At 41.8% G+C, this 17,279-nt stretch overlaps 1 protein-coding gene across 6 annotated transcripts in view; it reads right to left on the bottom strand.

Annotated features, from left to right (window-relative positions):
• Positions 1–1,999: 1,999 nt before the first annotated feature.
• KDF1 (keratinocyte differentiation factor 1) overlaps positions 2,000–17,279 on the bottom strand; it is a 52,786-nt gene continuing 37,506 nt past the window's right edge. For all 6 annotated transcript variants that reach the window (XM_060784513.2, XM_060784514.2, XM_060784512.2 and 3 more), the window contains one exon: positions 2,000–5,171. In XM_060784513.2, the coding sequence (XP_060640496.2) occupies positions 5,089–5,171 (83 nt within the window). In that variant the 3' untranslated portion in view covers positions 2,000–5,088. The remainder of the gene's footprint in view (positions 5,172–17,279) is intronic.

The following is a 17,279-nucleotide window of genomic DNA, read 5'->3' as shown; positions in this document are numbered from 1 at the left end:
AAAAGTCCAGAATTCAGTTTCCCACAAGCCTGCTAAAAAAAAGTCCAGTTATGAGGGTTATCCAGAAAGTAAGATTACAAAGCACGTAGCTCTTGCAGGGAATTTTCTCGAGGGAAGTTGGTATCACTGCCTTATAGCGGGAAGCCAGCGGAAGTGAACGAACAGTGCCAGTCGTCAGTAGCTCATTGACTGGCGTTGTGTGAAGGTTAGAGGTGAACGTCCTCATTCCGTTTCCCTGTCATACGCTATATAAACGCTAAGGACATGAATGCTGCTGTGATTCATCGCGAAATGGTTTCACTAGGTTCTTGTGGGTTTTTTCAGGCTATATATGGCCATGTTCTAGAGGCATTTTCTCCTGGCGTTTCGCCTGCATCTATGGCAAGCATCCTCAGAGGTAGTGAGGTCTGTTGGAATTAGGAAAATGGGTTTATATATCTGTGGAATGACTGGGGTGGGGCAAAGAGCTCTTCTCTGCTGGAGCTAGGTGTGAATGTTTTAACTGACCACCTTCATTAGCATTGAAAGGCTTGGCTGAGCCTGGGGGAATCTTTTGTTGAGAGGTGTTAAGAAGTGCCTGGTTGTTTCTTCTCTGCTGTTTTGCTGTTGTAATTTTAGAGTTTTTTAATACTGGTAGCCAGATTTTGTTCATTTTCATGGTCTCCTCCTTTCTGTTGAAATTGTCCACATGCTTGTGGATTTCAATGGCTTCTCTGTGTAGTCTGACATGGTGGTTGTTGGTGTGGTCCAGCATTTCTGTGTTCTCAAATAATATGCCGTGTCCAGGGTGGTTCATCAGGTATTCTGCTATGGCTGATTTCTCTGGTTGAAGTAGTCTGCAGTGCCTTTCATGTTCCTTGATTGGTGTTTGGGCAATGCTGCGTTTGGTGGTCCCTATGTAGACTTGTCCACAGCTGCATGGTATATGGTAGACTCCTCCAGAGGTGAGAGGATCCCTCTTGTCCTTTGCTCAACGAAGCATTTGTTGGATTTTCTTCGTGGGTCTGTAGTTTGTATGTTGTGTTTCCTCATCAGCTTCCCTATGCGGTCAGTGGTTCCAGTTTATGGTTTCAGTTTATGGAGAAGTTGTAATGTCAAGACAGCATGTGACACAATTGGTATGGAATATATTGTGAGACCATGAAGAAACTTCGCAGAGCCATTCAAAACTAATATAATACTAATATTGTGTTGTGCTAATAATATATTGTATACACATATATTAATATTATGATGTAATACAATTTAATACTAATACAAAATAATTACATACTTTATATTACATGTAATATTGCTAACAATATTACAGTATAGTGCTATAGTTCAGTATAGTAATATATAAAATTAATATTGTGCTATTCTAATAATATAATATATTGTATGTATATATAACTTGTAAGCTGCTCTGACTCCCCTTCAGGGTGAGAAAGGCAGGATATAAATGTTGTAAATAAATAATAAATAAAATGTGGTGGGAATCTGGCAGCAGGAGTCTGTCTCCTTCATGACAATGTGCGTCCGCACACCGCTCATAAAACACAAGAGTTGTTGACTTCCTTTAGTTGGGATGTTTTAAACCACTCCGCTCATAGCCCCGATCTTGCACCCTGTGATTACCATCTGATCACTAAATTGAAGGAACACCTGGGTGTAAAACACTTTTCCGACAAGGTGAAAATCGAAGTGACGAACTGGGTGAAAAAGGCAGAGGGAAACTTCTATGATTCAGGCATCAAAAACGGATGACAAAATGTATTGAACTGAATGGTGATTATGTGGAAAAATAATGTAACACCTAGGCTACAATCCATGTAAGTTTTATTAAAATATATTCATTCTTTATATTTTAAAAAAATCTTGTAACCTTACTTTCTGGACAACCCTCATAGTTCTGTCAAAGTAGACAGTTCAAGGCTAGACAGAGCTGTTTCCCTATCAAGCTAAAGCACCTTTATGGGGTGCACTTTCCCCCTCGCCGTTTAGAAAACACACATTCAAATGCATTTTTCAGATTTTATTTCCAAATGGAACCAGAAGCAGCCATCACGCTGCTCTGTAAAAGCGATATCCTTATTTACAAAAGGCACAATATCCACTCTTTCCCAGCTGCGACCACTTCCATCCTTTAGATTAGTCTCTTTGTACACATGGAAGGGAGCGAGCTTTCTAAAATGTAAGAGTTTGGTTTAAAAACAAAAGAAAAATGGTCTAATTTGCTTGTCTTAAAAAAGCAAAAGCACAAGGAATCAAAGTTACCTAAGATTTAGTATGAGCCACCATGCTCTGCATTTCTAAATCCTTCCTTCGGACAGGCCAAGGTTCATACAAGACAGAAAAGTGCAGAAGTGAGGCAACGAGGATGATTTCGATGGGGAAATCGGCCCATTCAAGGGGAAAAATCAGCACAATTCTATTGATAGTGTTAGTCACAAGACTGTACATTTGAAGTGTGCAAGTGGGGAGAAAAAACACAGCAACTGTGATCAGAGTTCAAACTGAGAATGAGGAAATGGTCAATGGCCCAACGGATATCAGTCACATGAGGGAAGATGGCAGACCGAGGATTTTCTTTTGGCTCTTGCAGGGGAAAAAAACCCACAAATGTCAGTCCTCACCTGGAAGGTTTCTGGGACTGAAGGGTAGGAAAGAGGAAGGCAGCTGGCCTGTGTTCACCTTTGAGAGGGAATTTGGGAAGTGGGGTATGATTTTCCTATTTCAAACACGAATTTACTCATGTCTGCACCCCCATCCCAAGTGGTCTGCATGTTTATTGGGCTCTGGACTGTAGCCACCATTTTCAATCCACTTTACAGTGGTTTTCAATCTGTGGGTACCCAGGTGTTTTGGCTTACAACTCCCAGAAATCATAGCTAGTTTACTGGGATTCTTGGGTGTTGAAGGCCAAAACATCTGGGGACCCAAAATTTGAGAACCACTGCACTTTATAATTAGGCTCCAATGCTGTATCCAAACAGGACCTGATTGTGAAAGCAGGATCTGAAAGTCACCTAGTTGATCACGTATTGAGTGAGTTGGATAGCGTGTGGTGTTCTGGATGCTGTGGCAGCAGCTCCAAGGACAACAATATTGCACAGCCTCGTGTATCTCTCCCTTTCCTTGTGTTTGGGAGGCTTACAATTGAGTTGGATTTGCCTGTTGCATGTGTGTCCATGAAACAATCATCTAGTATTAAAGTTTATCTTGTATGATTATATCTACAATATGTACATTTGGGGTTCTTTTAAACCCTTCTCTTAAGCATAAGCAATTCTGCTGCTCAACCAAAGCAAAAGAGGAATATATTTACTGGCAGATACAACTCTATAGGTTCTCAACCTGTGGTTCCCCACATGTTTTGGCCTTCACCTCCCAGAAATCCTAACAGCTGGTAAACTGGGTTGTTGTCTGTTTTCCGGGCTGTATGACCATGTTCCAGAAGCATTCTCTCCTGACGTTTCACCTGCATCTATAGCAGGTATTCTCAGAGGTTGTGAGGTCTGTTGGAAACAGTCCACAGATATATAAACCCAATTTTCCTAGTTTCCAACAGACCTCACAATCTCTGAGGATGCCTGCCATAGATGCAGGCGAAACATCGGGAGAGAATGCTTCTGGAACATGGCCATACAGCCTGGAAAACACACAACAACCCAGTGATTCTGGCCATGAAAGCCTCCGACAATACTGCCTGGGATTTCTGGGAGTTGTAAGCCAAAACACCTGGGGACCCACAGGCTGAGAACCACTGCCATAGACTGGTTTAACTGTGCCATGGTGGAAAGATAATTCCAAACATTTGGCGAAACTATTCACACTAGTTGCAGAAACTATTTACATCATAGTCCCTTTCACAATTTTAAGGAGAAGCAACATAGAGCTGAAGCATTAAGCTGAAAGCATAGCTTTCATGAAAATTGTACACTGTTGTGAACTCTCTGCCACATCTGGACTACAAATGTAAAACCACTTTTGGATTGTTTTCAACTTGCTTTCAGCCACAGAACCTCAGATATCTCAGTCTTACAAATAGGGGAAGATATCTAAACGGGTTGCCCTAAACTACAGCTCCTATTGTTTGTCAAGAGAAGATAAAACAAACTAGACTGAAACTATTCTGCCTCTGTAGATATGCAACAAATTCCTACTCATCTCTCCCAAAGTCCTTTGTTCCTCTCTGTAATAGGCAAAACCTATCGGGAAGAGTTTCTCGATGGCATCCTTGAGCCTTGTGATTACAATGAAAACTATGATTTGCTCGGTTGTAAATCAGCTTCTTATCTTACTGGCCAAGAATTAAACTCTGGGAAGGTTGGGAAGGATAAGATTAGAGAAGCGGAACTGACAACTTCATTTGAAACAGAATCCCATGACATTCAACTGGCACTCAGAACCCATCTGTCTTGTCTCAGCATCATTGTTTTCAATGGGATGACTGAATTTGCTTAACTCCAACCTTGATTTCTGACTCTGGCACTTCATCGTTCCAACATAATCAGTCAGCAATCCACATAGACTCAAATCTTGGCCAGTTCATTTGTAGCTCATGTCATGTAGCTTTGACAACATGTAGTCCCAGATTACGTTGCTTGAAGTCTCTTGTAGTCCAGCCAAAGGACTGAGCAGGCACTTTTCGGTTGAAGCATGGCATCCACCAAATTTGTAGCTATGGACACAAGTCCTCCAAATCTTCAAAAGCATCACAAAATGGATGACTTCATGTCAACATGTGAGATCTTGCACAGCAAGAGCACAAAAATGTATATTTGGCTTTTGCATTCGGTGATGATTAGTTGAGGCTGCTCACAAAAGGGTTTTTATATAAAAGGCACCAAGCGGTCATCAGAAGGCACGTTTGCAGGGTTGAAGAAATGCAGCAATCCTATTAACATGTTAGTTCCTTTCCTGCTCTTTGGCTTCTATACTATACCTGCGCTACCCGCTTGTCAGGGTCTTTTAAAACTCAAATTAAAATGAGGCTAAATGAATTTTAAGAGCAGATCAACAAGTGGCGTTGTGCTTGTCATTTACAAAACAGGAACTTGCCCCGGCGGATATACTGCCCACTGCGTGCTCCTGAGGTCCACTTTTTCAGCAATACGCTTTAAGTAGAGGGGCTCCGGAAGAGTCTGTCTCTGTGTCTTGGTAAGAAGAGCCTCTGCTCAGTGGGGATCCTGTGGGTGCAGAGTGGGAGACAAAAAGAGGATAAAAATCATAACAAACTATATACCAGGAACAGAGCAAAACCCGGGAATAAATGTATATTAGACTGTAATCTGGGCTGTGTTATATAACATGTTTTCAATCAGATTCCGTGCAAGAAAACAAAATGGGACAATTCTGGACATTTGCTTTGGTTTGCATTCTTTTAAGACACTGCAAGGTGAGGCCTGTCATTTATATGGTAAGTCGTCTCAACAAGACACCCTCCAATGGGGATGGTGGGACTTGTAGTCCGACACATCTGGAGGTTACCAGTTCAGGAAAGTCCATTTTAAAATGCATATTTGATGAGCCTTTAAACCTTCTTGCAATGAATAAATAAACTGCATGATTTTTTTTTTGTCATGTCAGGAGTGACTCCTGGTGTGAGAGAATTGGCCGTCTGCAAGGACGTTGCCCAGGGGATGCCTGGATGATTTTTGATGTTTTTATCATCCTTGTGGGAGGCTTCTCTCATGTCCCCGCATGAGGAGCTGGAGCTGAAAGAGGGAGCTCATCCGCCTCTCCCCAGATTCGAACCTGTGACCTGTCAGTCTTCAGTTCTGCTGGCACAGGGGTTTAACCCACTGTGCCACCGGCGGCCCCAACTGCATGAATGAATGAATGAATGCTGGGAATAAATAAAAATAAAAATAAATGGGTTGTTGTAGGTTTTTCGGGCTATATGGCCATGTTCTAAAAGCATTTTCTCCTGACGTTTCGCCTGCATCTATGGCAAGCATCCTCAGAGGTAGTGAGGTCTGTTGGAACTAGGAAAAAGGGTTTAGATATCTGTGGAATGACCAGGGTGGGACAAAGGACTCTTGTCTGCTGGAGCTAGGTGTGGATGTTTCAACTGATCACCTTGATTAGCATTTGATTGCTTGGCAGTGCATGGAGCAATCTTTTGTTGAGAGGTAATTAAATGTCCTTGTTGTTTCCTCTCTGTTGTTGTGCCGTTCTAATTTTAGAGTTTTTTAATGCTGGCAGCCAGATTTTGTTCATTTTCATGGTTTCCTCCTTTCTGTTGAAATTGTCCACATGCTTGTGGATTTCAATGGCTTCTCTGTGTAGTCTGACATGGTGGTTGTGAGAGTGGTCCAGCACTTCTGTGTTCTCAAATAATATGCTGTGTCCAGGTTGGTTCATCAGGTGCTCTGCTATGGCTGACTTCTCTGGTTGAAGTAGTCTGCAGTACCTTTCATGTTCTACATAGGGACCACCAAACGCAGCGCCCAAACACGAATCAAGGAACATGAAAGGCACTGCAAGTTGAAACATTCACACCTAGCTGCAGAAGACAAGAGTCCTTTGTCCCACCCTGGTCATTCCACAGATATATAAACCCTTTTTCCTAGTTCCAACAGGCCTCACTACCTCTGAGGATGCTTGCCATAGATGCAAGCGAAACATCAGGAGAAAATGCCTTTAGAACATGGCCATATAGCCCGAAAAAACCTACAACAACCCAGTGATTCCGGTCATGAAAGCCTTCGACAATACAATAAATATAAATGTTGGATCACCCCATTAAAATGTACCATATATACTTGAGTATAAGCTGACCCGAGTATAAGCCGAGGCACCTAGTTTTTACCACAAAAAACTGTGAAAACGTATTGACTCGAGTATAAGCTGAGGGTGGGAAATGCAGCAGCTACTGGTAAATTTCAAAACAAGAATAGATACCAATAAAATTACATTAATTGAGGCCTTCTCCTCTGTGGTCCCCCGACTCTGGAACTCATTGCCCGGAAAGATTAGGAAAGCCCCTACTTTAGAAACCTTTAAAAAGAATCTCAAGACCTGGCTCTGCCATTGCGCTTTCGGAGAGTAGTCACATAATCTTTTGCTATTGCTCCCTCAGCGTTCTTGTCCTAGGAGTTCACCCCCCTTGTACGAAGTTTTGTTTATTTCCCTGTCTCTCTATGAGTTCTCCTTTACAAATAATTCTGCTTCTGTATCTCACCCCGAGTTTTTAAATCATTTTATGTACATGCGGCCCCCTCACTGTCATTATGTTTGGTTTAGTGCTTTTTTTCTTTATGTTTTGTGTATATTGTTTATATGCTTATATGTTTTATACTTTAATGCTATATTCTTAATTTTATTGCAATTTGTATCTTATTTTATTGTAATCTGTGTTCAAGCTTGGCCTCATGTAAGCTGCCCCGAGTCCCCGTTGGGGGAGATGGTGGCGGGGTATAAATAAAGTTTATTATTATTATTATTATTATTATTATTATTATTATTATTATTTGTAGGTTAAATGTTTTTGAATATTTACCTAAAACTGTAATTTAAGATAAGACTGTCCAACTCTGATTGTACCATTATTCTAACCTTCTTCAGTGTAAACTAGCCGTCCCCTGCCACGCGTTGCTGTGGCCCACATGGGGGTTCTATGTGGGAGGTTTGGCCCAATTCTATCGTTGGTGGGGTTCAGAATGCTCTGTGATTGTAGGTGAACTATAAATCCCAGCAACTACAACTCCCAAATGTCAAGATTCTATTTTCCCCAAACTCCACCAGTGTTCACATTTGGGCATATTGAGTCTTTGTGTAGAGTTTGGTCCAGATCCATCATTGTTTGAGTCTACAGTACTCTCTGGATGTAGGTGAACTACAACTCCAAAACCAAAGGACACTGCCCACCAAACCCTTCCAGTATTTTCTGTTGGTCATGGGAGAACTGTATATCAAGTTTGGTTCAATTCCATTGTTGGTGGGGTTCAGAATTTCTTTGATTGTAGGTGAACTATAAATGCCAGCAACTACAACTCCCAAATGAAAAAAAAATTTTTTTTTGCGTGAAGGACCTACATTGGGTTGTTAGGTGTCTTGTGTCCAAATTTGGTGTCAATTCGTCCAGTGGTTTTTGAGTTCTGTTAATCCCACAAACAAACATTATGTTTTTATTTATATAGATGTGCTTACATATCCTTCCAATAATAATAAAGAGAGTAAAATAATAAATGTAAGAATAATAAGAGTAAAATAATACATGTAATAAAAATAGAGTAAAATAATGTCAGTGTAATAATAACAATAGAGTAAAATAATAGATATAATAATAATAGAGTAAAATAATAATTGTAATAATAGAGTAAAATAATAATAATAATAATAATAATAATAATAATAATTATATAACAACAACAGGAGTGCTTTGAATGGAATTTTCCTGCTTCTTGGCAGTGGGTTGGACTAGATGGCCCATTAGGTCTCTTCCAACTCTATGATTCTAACCAGGGGCGGCTCGTCCATTATGTGAAGTAAGTGGACGCAGAACACTTTTTTTGCCAGGGGCGCAGAGGCGCCTCTGTAAATGCCCCTCGACCGCCACTTGAGGAGCGCCCCCTCAGCTCACAACAGCCCTAGTAGTCCGGGGGGAGCCTCGGCTTTATTGCCTCGCTGCCGGGCGATCCTCTTCCCAAAGGGGCCGAGCCTTTGAGCCTCACCTAGCCCCTCTCGTTCCGGCTCCACCTAGCCACCGGGTGCGCGAGCAGAGCCGGCGCTCAATCGTTCTCCGCATTCGATCCCTTCCCCATGACCGGCTCCCTTTCCCGATCCCCCGGCGCTCCACCCGCCTCCTCTCCTCTCCCCAATCTGTGGGTGGGCCAAGGGGCGGAGCCGCCGCGCCCGGCCTGCTTTGGGTCGGGAGGCGTGCCTGAAGACCCCAGCGTGTGCACCAAAAGTTGCCTCTTCTCCTGACTTTCTCTTCAGCCATTGGGACCAAGAGAGAGAGAGAGAGAGAGAGAGAGAGAGCCCCTCCGCTCCCTCCTTTGTTTTTGCTCTCTCTCTCTCTCTCTCGGTCCCAATGGCTGAGGAGAAAGTCAGGAGAAGAGGTGACTTTTGGTGCACACACCGGGGTCTTCAGACATGCCTCCGGACCCAAAGCGGGCCAGGCAAGGGAGCAAGTGCGGCAAGTGTAGTTACTGGGATGTATAGTTCACCTACAATCAAAGTGCATTCTGAACTCCACCAATGATGGAATTGAACCAAATATGGCACACAGAACTCCCACGACGAACAGAAAATATATATCAATGATTGGTTTGGGGGGCGGGGGCGCCAAAATACTGTTTGCTTACCGTTGAAAATTACCTAGGGCCGCCTCTGATTCTAACAACAGAGTAAAATACTAAATAACCTTAGCTCAAGTATAAATCACAGGGGGCTTTTGCAGCCTTAAAAAGTGCTAAACACTTGGCTTATACTCAAGTATATCCGGTATTTGAAATGGCACAAATTAGCAAGCCCAGTCAGTCGAAAAGCCAAGAACACCAACAACCTTTTTTCTTCCAGAAAAGTACCCATACTTAAAGTACATCACTCAAACATCATGATGGATGTAGAAAAGAAAATCTGTATTAATGTAAATGTTTTTAAATCATTATCTCTTTAAAAATCCTGTTTCTGCTTGCCACAGAGAGGAGCACCAAGCCTGAGAGACCACAGAAACCATCCTGCTAGGATTTCACTGTATGTTTTAAGTCTATCTTGTACTATATGCAATCACTAGTCCCACAGTTTAAAGATAAGCAAATGAAGATCAACATTCCCCATGCTCACACTTGGCGTTGTGGGTGCATACAACATTCACCTTGTTAATAACTATCCCAAGATCTCACATAAAAAGAAAGAACTTCATCTAACCATTCCTGAATCAAGCTAATAGAATATGGCTTAATTGTGAGCTATTTTTGCTGACTTCAAACTCTGCCACAGTTACCGTATATTCCGGCATATGAGACGACTGGGCATATAAGACGACCCCCAATCTTTCCAGTTAAAATATAGAGTTTGGGATATACTTGCCGTATAAAACTACCCCTCTTCCAATGCACACCAAATAATTTTTTTAAAGCATCAGATTTGATTTCAATATGGTAATTTTCCTATTACTGTACTTCTTTCTCTGCCTCTCAGATCTCGCACATGCGCACCTGCACCACTTCACTGAAGTATTCAGGAGCGAGATCTGAGAGGCAGAGGAGGAGGTACGGTAATAGGATACAAGGGCAGGCCAGACAGGTAAAAGAGTTGGGTTTTTCTGGGTCCAGAGCCGCTCTATCTTTTTTTCCCATACCCTGGGCATGTGGAGCTTGCTCCGCCCTTCACTTATACCTTCCCGGTGAGGCGCCCCTTCAGCTCACCATCGGGAAAGCATTAAGTCCACAAATTCTGATGAATGGATTTTCTTCTACCGTACTTGTACAGCGTTACCCATAATGCTTTCATACAGTTGCTCCATACGGCAGGGACCTGGCCACTATTATTTATTTATTTACGACATTTATATGCCGCCCTTCTCACCTCGAAGGGGACTCAGAGCGGTTTACAAAATATATATACATACAATATATTATTAACATAGTACAATATCAGTTTTAAATATTGCTATATTGCACTATTTCAATTATACTGTAATATTATTAGTAATATTACATGTAATATAAATATATAATTATAATATCATATTATTATTAGTAGTATTATATTGCATTACATTACAATATTATAAATATTATATGTATATACAATATATTATATATTATATTATAACATATTATTAGAACATACCATTTTTGAGCTCCCCCCACCATATGCAGCAACCCACTCTATAAGACGACTCCCGGCGTATAAGACTACTCCCACATATAAGACGACTTCAATGCATAAGGCTATCCCCGCAGGTTAAACTGCAGGTTAAACTGTTGAGCTGCTGAACTTGCTGATCAAAAGGTTGGCGGTTTGAATCTAGGGAGCAGCATGTTTTCAAACTACTAGGTTGGCAGAAGCTGGGGGTAACAGTGGGAGCTCACCTCACTCCCCACATTCGAACTGCCAACCTTTCGATCAGCAAGTTCAGCAGCTCGGCGGTTTAACCCGCTGTGCCACTGGGGGCTTACACTGTCATCTTATTGCTTTGGCCCGCAATAAAAGGCTTTGTAGTAAGAATCCAATTTATGGGCTCTTCCTTGCACTGCTGCCCAGGCCTTAGTGGACTCCTAAACTCGTCCAGAGTTTGCCTGGAGTACTGGCGAGTCATTGCCGCTACAAGAGGAACCTTGATATTTAAATCTCAGTGTATGTCATTCTCTTTTGGCTCTACTTGGTGGATCTTGGACTCATATAACATTAAACTGTTCAATGATGTCTGAAGTTACCCTATTTCTGTTTAAGGACATATTTCCAATAATTCTAAGTGCATGACACTCCCCCAGAACTTTACACCTGTTTCAAGCTGGTGGATTTCAAACCAGGAAAGGAGACCCCACAGTATTAATATTTGCCTACCTCTGTTTTAAGTACCTTGGAAAAGGGAAGAAAAAATATTTCTGAAAAGGGAAGGGGTACAGGTACAGGTACATGGCAATGCCCTATAATCCAACGCATGCAGCCAAGCCTCCTGCATCGTCTGCAGCCATGAGGGCTGGAACCTGCCTTTGAGCAAGATCAAGTGAACCCTGAGATCCCACTTAACCTGGTAGTGTTCTTGTTTAAGATTACAGGCTGGACTAGGGAACATAACCACGACTAATTAGATCTTCAAGGGCCTCCCTTCCCTCACCCAGGCATTCCGCTTTTATGTGAACTGGTATTATGGGATAAAATTCAGAATCTGCAGAATCCCAGTTACAAGCAAGTTCCTAGCCCTTAAGGCTGTGCAAACGGGCTTGAAAATAGACCAATTATGCCTGAAGAAGCCTCTGAAGCCAGCAAAGCATTGGAGCACCACTTCCAGCAGTCCCAGAGCAGAGCTTCCATACCTTGTACAGTGCTTTGCCTCTCTCCATGGCTAGCAGAAAAAGAATAACAATACAAAAAAAAAAAAGGATTTTTTTTTCACATATCTGGAAAGTTGCATTTTATTCAAGGGCCAAAACCCTGAAAACAACATGTTTTTCTGGGTTGCTTTGAGTTTTTCATGCTGTATGGCCATGTTCCAGAAGCATTCTCTCCTGACGTTTTGCCCACGCCTATGGCAGGCATTCTAAGAGGTTGAGGGGTCTGTTGGAAACTAAGTAAGTGAGGTTAATATATCTGTGGAATGTCCAGGATGGGAGAAAGAACTCATGTCTGTTTGAGGCAAGTGTGAATGCTGCAATTGGCCACGTTGATTAGCATTCAACTTGCAGCTTTAAAGCTTCACTGCTCCATGCCTAGGGGAATCCTTTGTTGGGAGGTGATTAGCTGGCCCTGATTGTTTCACATCTGGAATTCCCCTGTTTTCAGAGTGTTTCTCTTTATTGACTGTCCTGATTTTAGAGCAGTGGTTCTCAACCTTCCTAATGTCACGACCCCTTAACACAGTTCATCATGTTGTGGTGACCCCCAACTATAACATTATTTTCGTAGCTACTTCATAACAATAACTTTGCTACTGTTATGAATCATAATATAAATATTTGATCTGCAGGATATATTTTCATTCACTGGACCAAATTGGGCACAAATACCCAATACACCCACATCTGAATACTGGTGGGGTTGGGGGGGGGGATTGATTTTGTCATTTGGGAGTTGTAGTTAACCTACTAGCAAAGAGCATTCCGAACTCCACCAATGATGGAACTGAACCAAACTTCACACACAGAACTCCTATGACCAACAGAAAATCCTGGAAGGGTTTGGTGGGCACTGAACTTGCGTTTAGGAGTTGTAGTTTACCTACATCTAGAGAGCCCTGTGGACTCAAACAATGATGGATCTGGACCAAACTTGACACGGATACTCAATAGGTCCAAATGTGAACACTGGTGGAGTTTGGGGAAAATAGACTTTGACATTTGGGAGTTGTAGTTGCTGGGATCTATAGTTCACCTACAATGAAAGCATTCTGAAGCTCACCAACAAGAGAATTGGGCCAAACTTCCTACACAGAACTCCCATGACTAACAGAAAATGCTGTGTTTTCTGATGGTCTTTGGCAACCCCGCTGACACCCCCTCGTGACCCCCCCCGGGGGTCTTGACCCCCAGGTTGAGAAACATTGTCCTAAGAGTTTGAGGGGTCTGTTGGAAACTAAGTAAGTGAGGTTAATATATCTGTGGAATGTCAGGATGGGATTTAGAGGGTTTTTAAAAATACTGGTAGCCTCTGAGGATGCCTACCATAGAGGGGGGTGAAATGTCAGGAAAGAATGCTTCTGGAACATGGCCACGCAGGCCAGAAAACTCACAGCAACCCAGTGAATCTGGGCATGACAGCCTTTGCCAACATAAGGTATTTCATTTATCCACTGGGCATTTTACTTTGTGTTAGTGACATGAACACCCAAGAATTCAAAGCGAGTCAAACATGAAAACTGTGTAAAACTCTGTAAATCCCCTTCCCTCAACCAAGCCTTCTCTATCCATCATAAATAGCACTGAAATAATAAGTTAACAAATAGGAGGGCGAAACACAGTCATCAGTACATTTCCAGACTAAAGTTAAAATGCGGGTGTTAATCTAGGATGACATAAATGGTTTAGGAACATTCTTTAAAAGATACATTAAGATCTCTTTCAGACATGCTGCTGGTGAGAGACAACTGTTAAGAACAATTAGGCTGGAAAGCAAAAAGTGGTTGCCCTACAACTATGAAGAACCCTTCCAATTGACGTGCCTTGCTCCTTTGGTAATATGTGTATTTAGTTGGTCTCAGTGACCTTTCACTAAGATTATAAATGATTTTGTCCAAGTAGTTTGTGGTAACAGTTACCTTCTGAGGTTCTTACATATTTACTGTGCCTGCGTATTGTTTTGGAGAACAACTCTGGTGACCCGGGTTCGAATTATTGTTCAAACATGGGATGACCTATGGGAAGTATGAGCCCCCTTGGATGGAATGACTTAAATCCTTGTGCCGACAGGACTGCTGATGGACAGATCTGCGAAGAGTGGGTTGAGCTCCCTTTGTCAGCTCCAGCTCCCCATGCGGGGACATGAGAGAAGCCTCCCACAAGGGTGGTAGAACATCAAACATCCAGGCATCCTTTCAGCAATGTCCTTGCAAACGGCCAATTGTCTCACATCAGGAGTGACTTGCAGTTTCTCAAGTTGCTACTGACATGAAAAAAAACATATTGGAAGTCATGCTCTTTCAACCTCAGAGGGAGGCAAAGGCAAACTCCCTCTGAACAAGAATACCCCCCTGATATTGCGACCTCAAATCAGAAATGACTCAAAGCCACACAGCAACAAACAATAATTATTTTGATGAGCAAAGCAATGCAATCAAATTATCTGGAAAAGAAGATTCCATAATACTTGGAAATAAATTCATCATATGAATGCCTGTTGATATTGCCTGAGAACAGTGGTGCCAAACTTGTGGTCCTTCATGTGCTTTGAACAACTCCCAGAATTCCTGGCCATTGGACAAGCTGTCTAGAGTGTCTGGGAATTGGAAGCCCAAACATCTGGAGGGCCACAAGTTTGACAACATGACATTTGTGTAGCTTGTTGTCGACATTTGCAGCCCGAAAGACAGATGCATCTGTCAAGTAGAAAATTTAAGTACTGCTTATGCGGGGAGGCAAATATAACTAATTTGTGAGGCCATAAAAATCTCCAGCAAGCATGCAAAGAATGAGGAAGTACTTCATCAGTGTCACAAATGGTCGGTGAAGGAACAGCTCCCCTGGTGGCCAAAATACCCTCAAGAAAAGCTGGAATGTTAAATTGCCTCTGTGTCTGTCTAGATATGTTGTGTGTCTATGGCATTGAATGTTTGCCATGTATATGTACATTGTAATCCGCCCTGAGTCCCCTGCGGGGTGAGGAGAGCAAAATATAAATACTGCAAATAAATAAATAAATAAATTCAGGAAAAAAGCAAAAATGTGATTATGTGACCAAGCTTTCGGACAGCAAAGCTCGTAGTGCAAATAGATAATAAGGAATAGTTAACAGACCAATAGACTTGATTTTGGATGGCGTGATTTTAATAACTGTTTTAAATTGTGTTGTTTATTGGTGGGTTTTAATATAAATGTTATTGTATTATCGATGTTTAATTTTTTTGTTTAAATGTTCTTTTATATTCATGTTTTAATTTGATTAAATTAATTTATAGTTATATGTTATTGTCTTGTTATTATCTTTTGGTTTTCTCATGCATGTACGGCATTGAATTTTGACTTTATAATGTTGGAAACGGCTTTGAGTTCCCTTAGGGGGAGAAAGGTGGTATATAAATGTAGTAAATAAATAAATTGTTCTGACAGTCCTGTTGACTGCAGGACAAACAAACAAACGAAAACATTGCTTGCTCTTTTCCTGCTCTTATGTCTCTACCGGCAAGATCATCTCAAAAATACCCTGGACATGCAAACAGAAGCCTTGTTCTGATGACATGCCCAGGATAGGCAAACAATATATGAAGAAGGGAGAAAAAAAACTGTAACATTTTGTCTTCTAGGATTTCCTGTAATACAGATAAAATCGTGCATATAATGATACATGATGAATTTCATACATAAATTCAATTAATATATGGATTCAAGGATGCTGCTGAAGGGGAAATGCAGTGTACTCTTCCAGAGGGATCCAGCTATATTCAGAATTGTTGAGGCTCTGAATTAAGATAACTTGAGAGGGTTCGTCCAATCTAACTAGAACTGTGAGGGACAGATACTTGTCTTCCCTCTATTTGATGTGATCTTTCATACTAAGGATGATTGTGCCATCACCGCTCAAGCAGGGAACTTTGAAATGGTGGAACAGAAGCTCTCAGAAGCTTTAGGTGCCCTTACTGCCTATTACAGGGAAAACCAGCTGATTCCTAATCTATCTAAAACACAGACGTGTGCTTTTCACCTTAAGAACAGACAAGAATCTCGAGCTCTGTGGATTTTCTGGGAAGGAATCCCACTGGAGCATTGCAGCACACCCAAATAATAATAATAATAATAATAATAATAATAATAATAACTTTATTTATACCCCACCACCATCTCCCCGATCGGGATTCGGAGCGGCTTACATGGGGCCAAGCCTGGACAACATATTACAGCAATAAAATCAAAACATAAACAACAAACAACAACAATATCATCAAAGTACAACAATAATAATAATAATAATAATAACTGTCTTAAAATATCATTCTAATAAACACAATCACGATAATGATAACGATAACAATGGGCGGGCCACATGTACAGGATAAAACAATTTTAAAAACTGATGAGATAAAATAGGAGCAAGACATTTACGGGGATTTATGGGGGGCGCGAACTCCAGTAACAGAAATGCGTTGAGGAGTGCAAAATGTCATGGTGTGCACCTACTCACCAAAGGCGTAGTGGAAGAGCCAGGTTTTAAGGTTCTTTTTAAATGTTTCTAGTGAAGGGGCTTTCCTGATCTCTCCAGGTAAAGAGTTCCAAAGTCGGGGAGCCACCGAGGAGAAGGCTCTCTCCCTTGTACCCACAAGACGGGCTTGTGAGATTGGTAAAGGTGACAGGAGGACCTCCCCCGAAGATCGAAGGGCCCGGGTTAGTACATGGAGAGAGATGCAGTCATGAAGGTAGGTGGGTCCCAAACTGTTTAGGGCTTTATAGGTGATGACCTGTACCTTGAATTGGGACCGGAAAATAAATGACAGCCAGTGGAGCTCCTTAAACAAATACCTGGGAGTCACTCTGGACTATGCTCTGACTTACAAGAAGCACTGCTTGACTAGCAAACAAAAAGTGGGTGCTAGAAATAATATACGAAAGCTGTTTGGCACAACCTGGGGATCACAACCAGACACAGTGAAGACATCAGCTCTTGTGCTTTGCTGCTCTGCTCCTGAATATGCAAGCCCAGTGTGGAATACATCTCACCACGTTAAAAAGTGGATGCGGCTCTTAATGAGACATGCTGCATTATCACAGGTTGTCTACGTCCCACACCACTGGAGAAATTACACTGTTTAGTTCAGTGGTTCTCAACCTGTGGGTCCCCAGACGTTTTGGCCTTCAACTCCCAGAAATCCTAATAGCTGGTAAACTGGCTGGGATTTTTGGGAGTTGTAGGCCAAAACACCTGGAGACCCACAGGTTGAGAACCACTGGTTTAGCTGGTATTGAACCACCTGACAT

The sequence above is a fragment of the Anolis sagrei genome, chromosome X, assembly GCF_037176765.1.
Source record: "Anolis sagrei isolate rAnoSag1 chromosome X, rAnoSag1.mat, whole genome shotgun sequence".
NCBI lineage: Eukaryota > Metazoa > Chordata > Lepidosauria > Squamata > Dactyloidae > Anolis > Anolis sagrei.
This window is presented reverse-complemented; position numbering and strand designations above follow the sequence as displayed.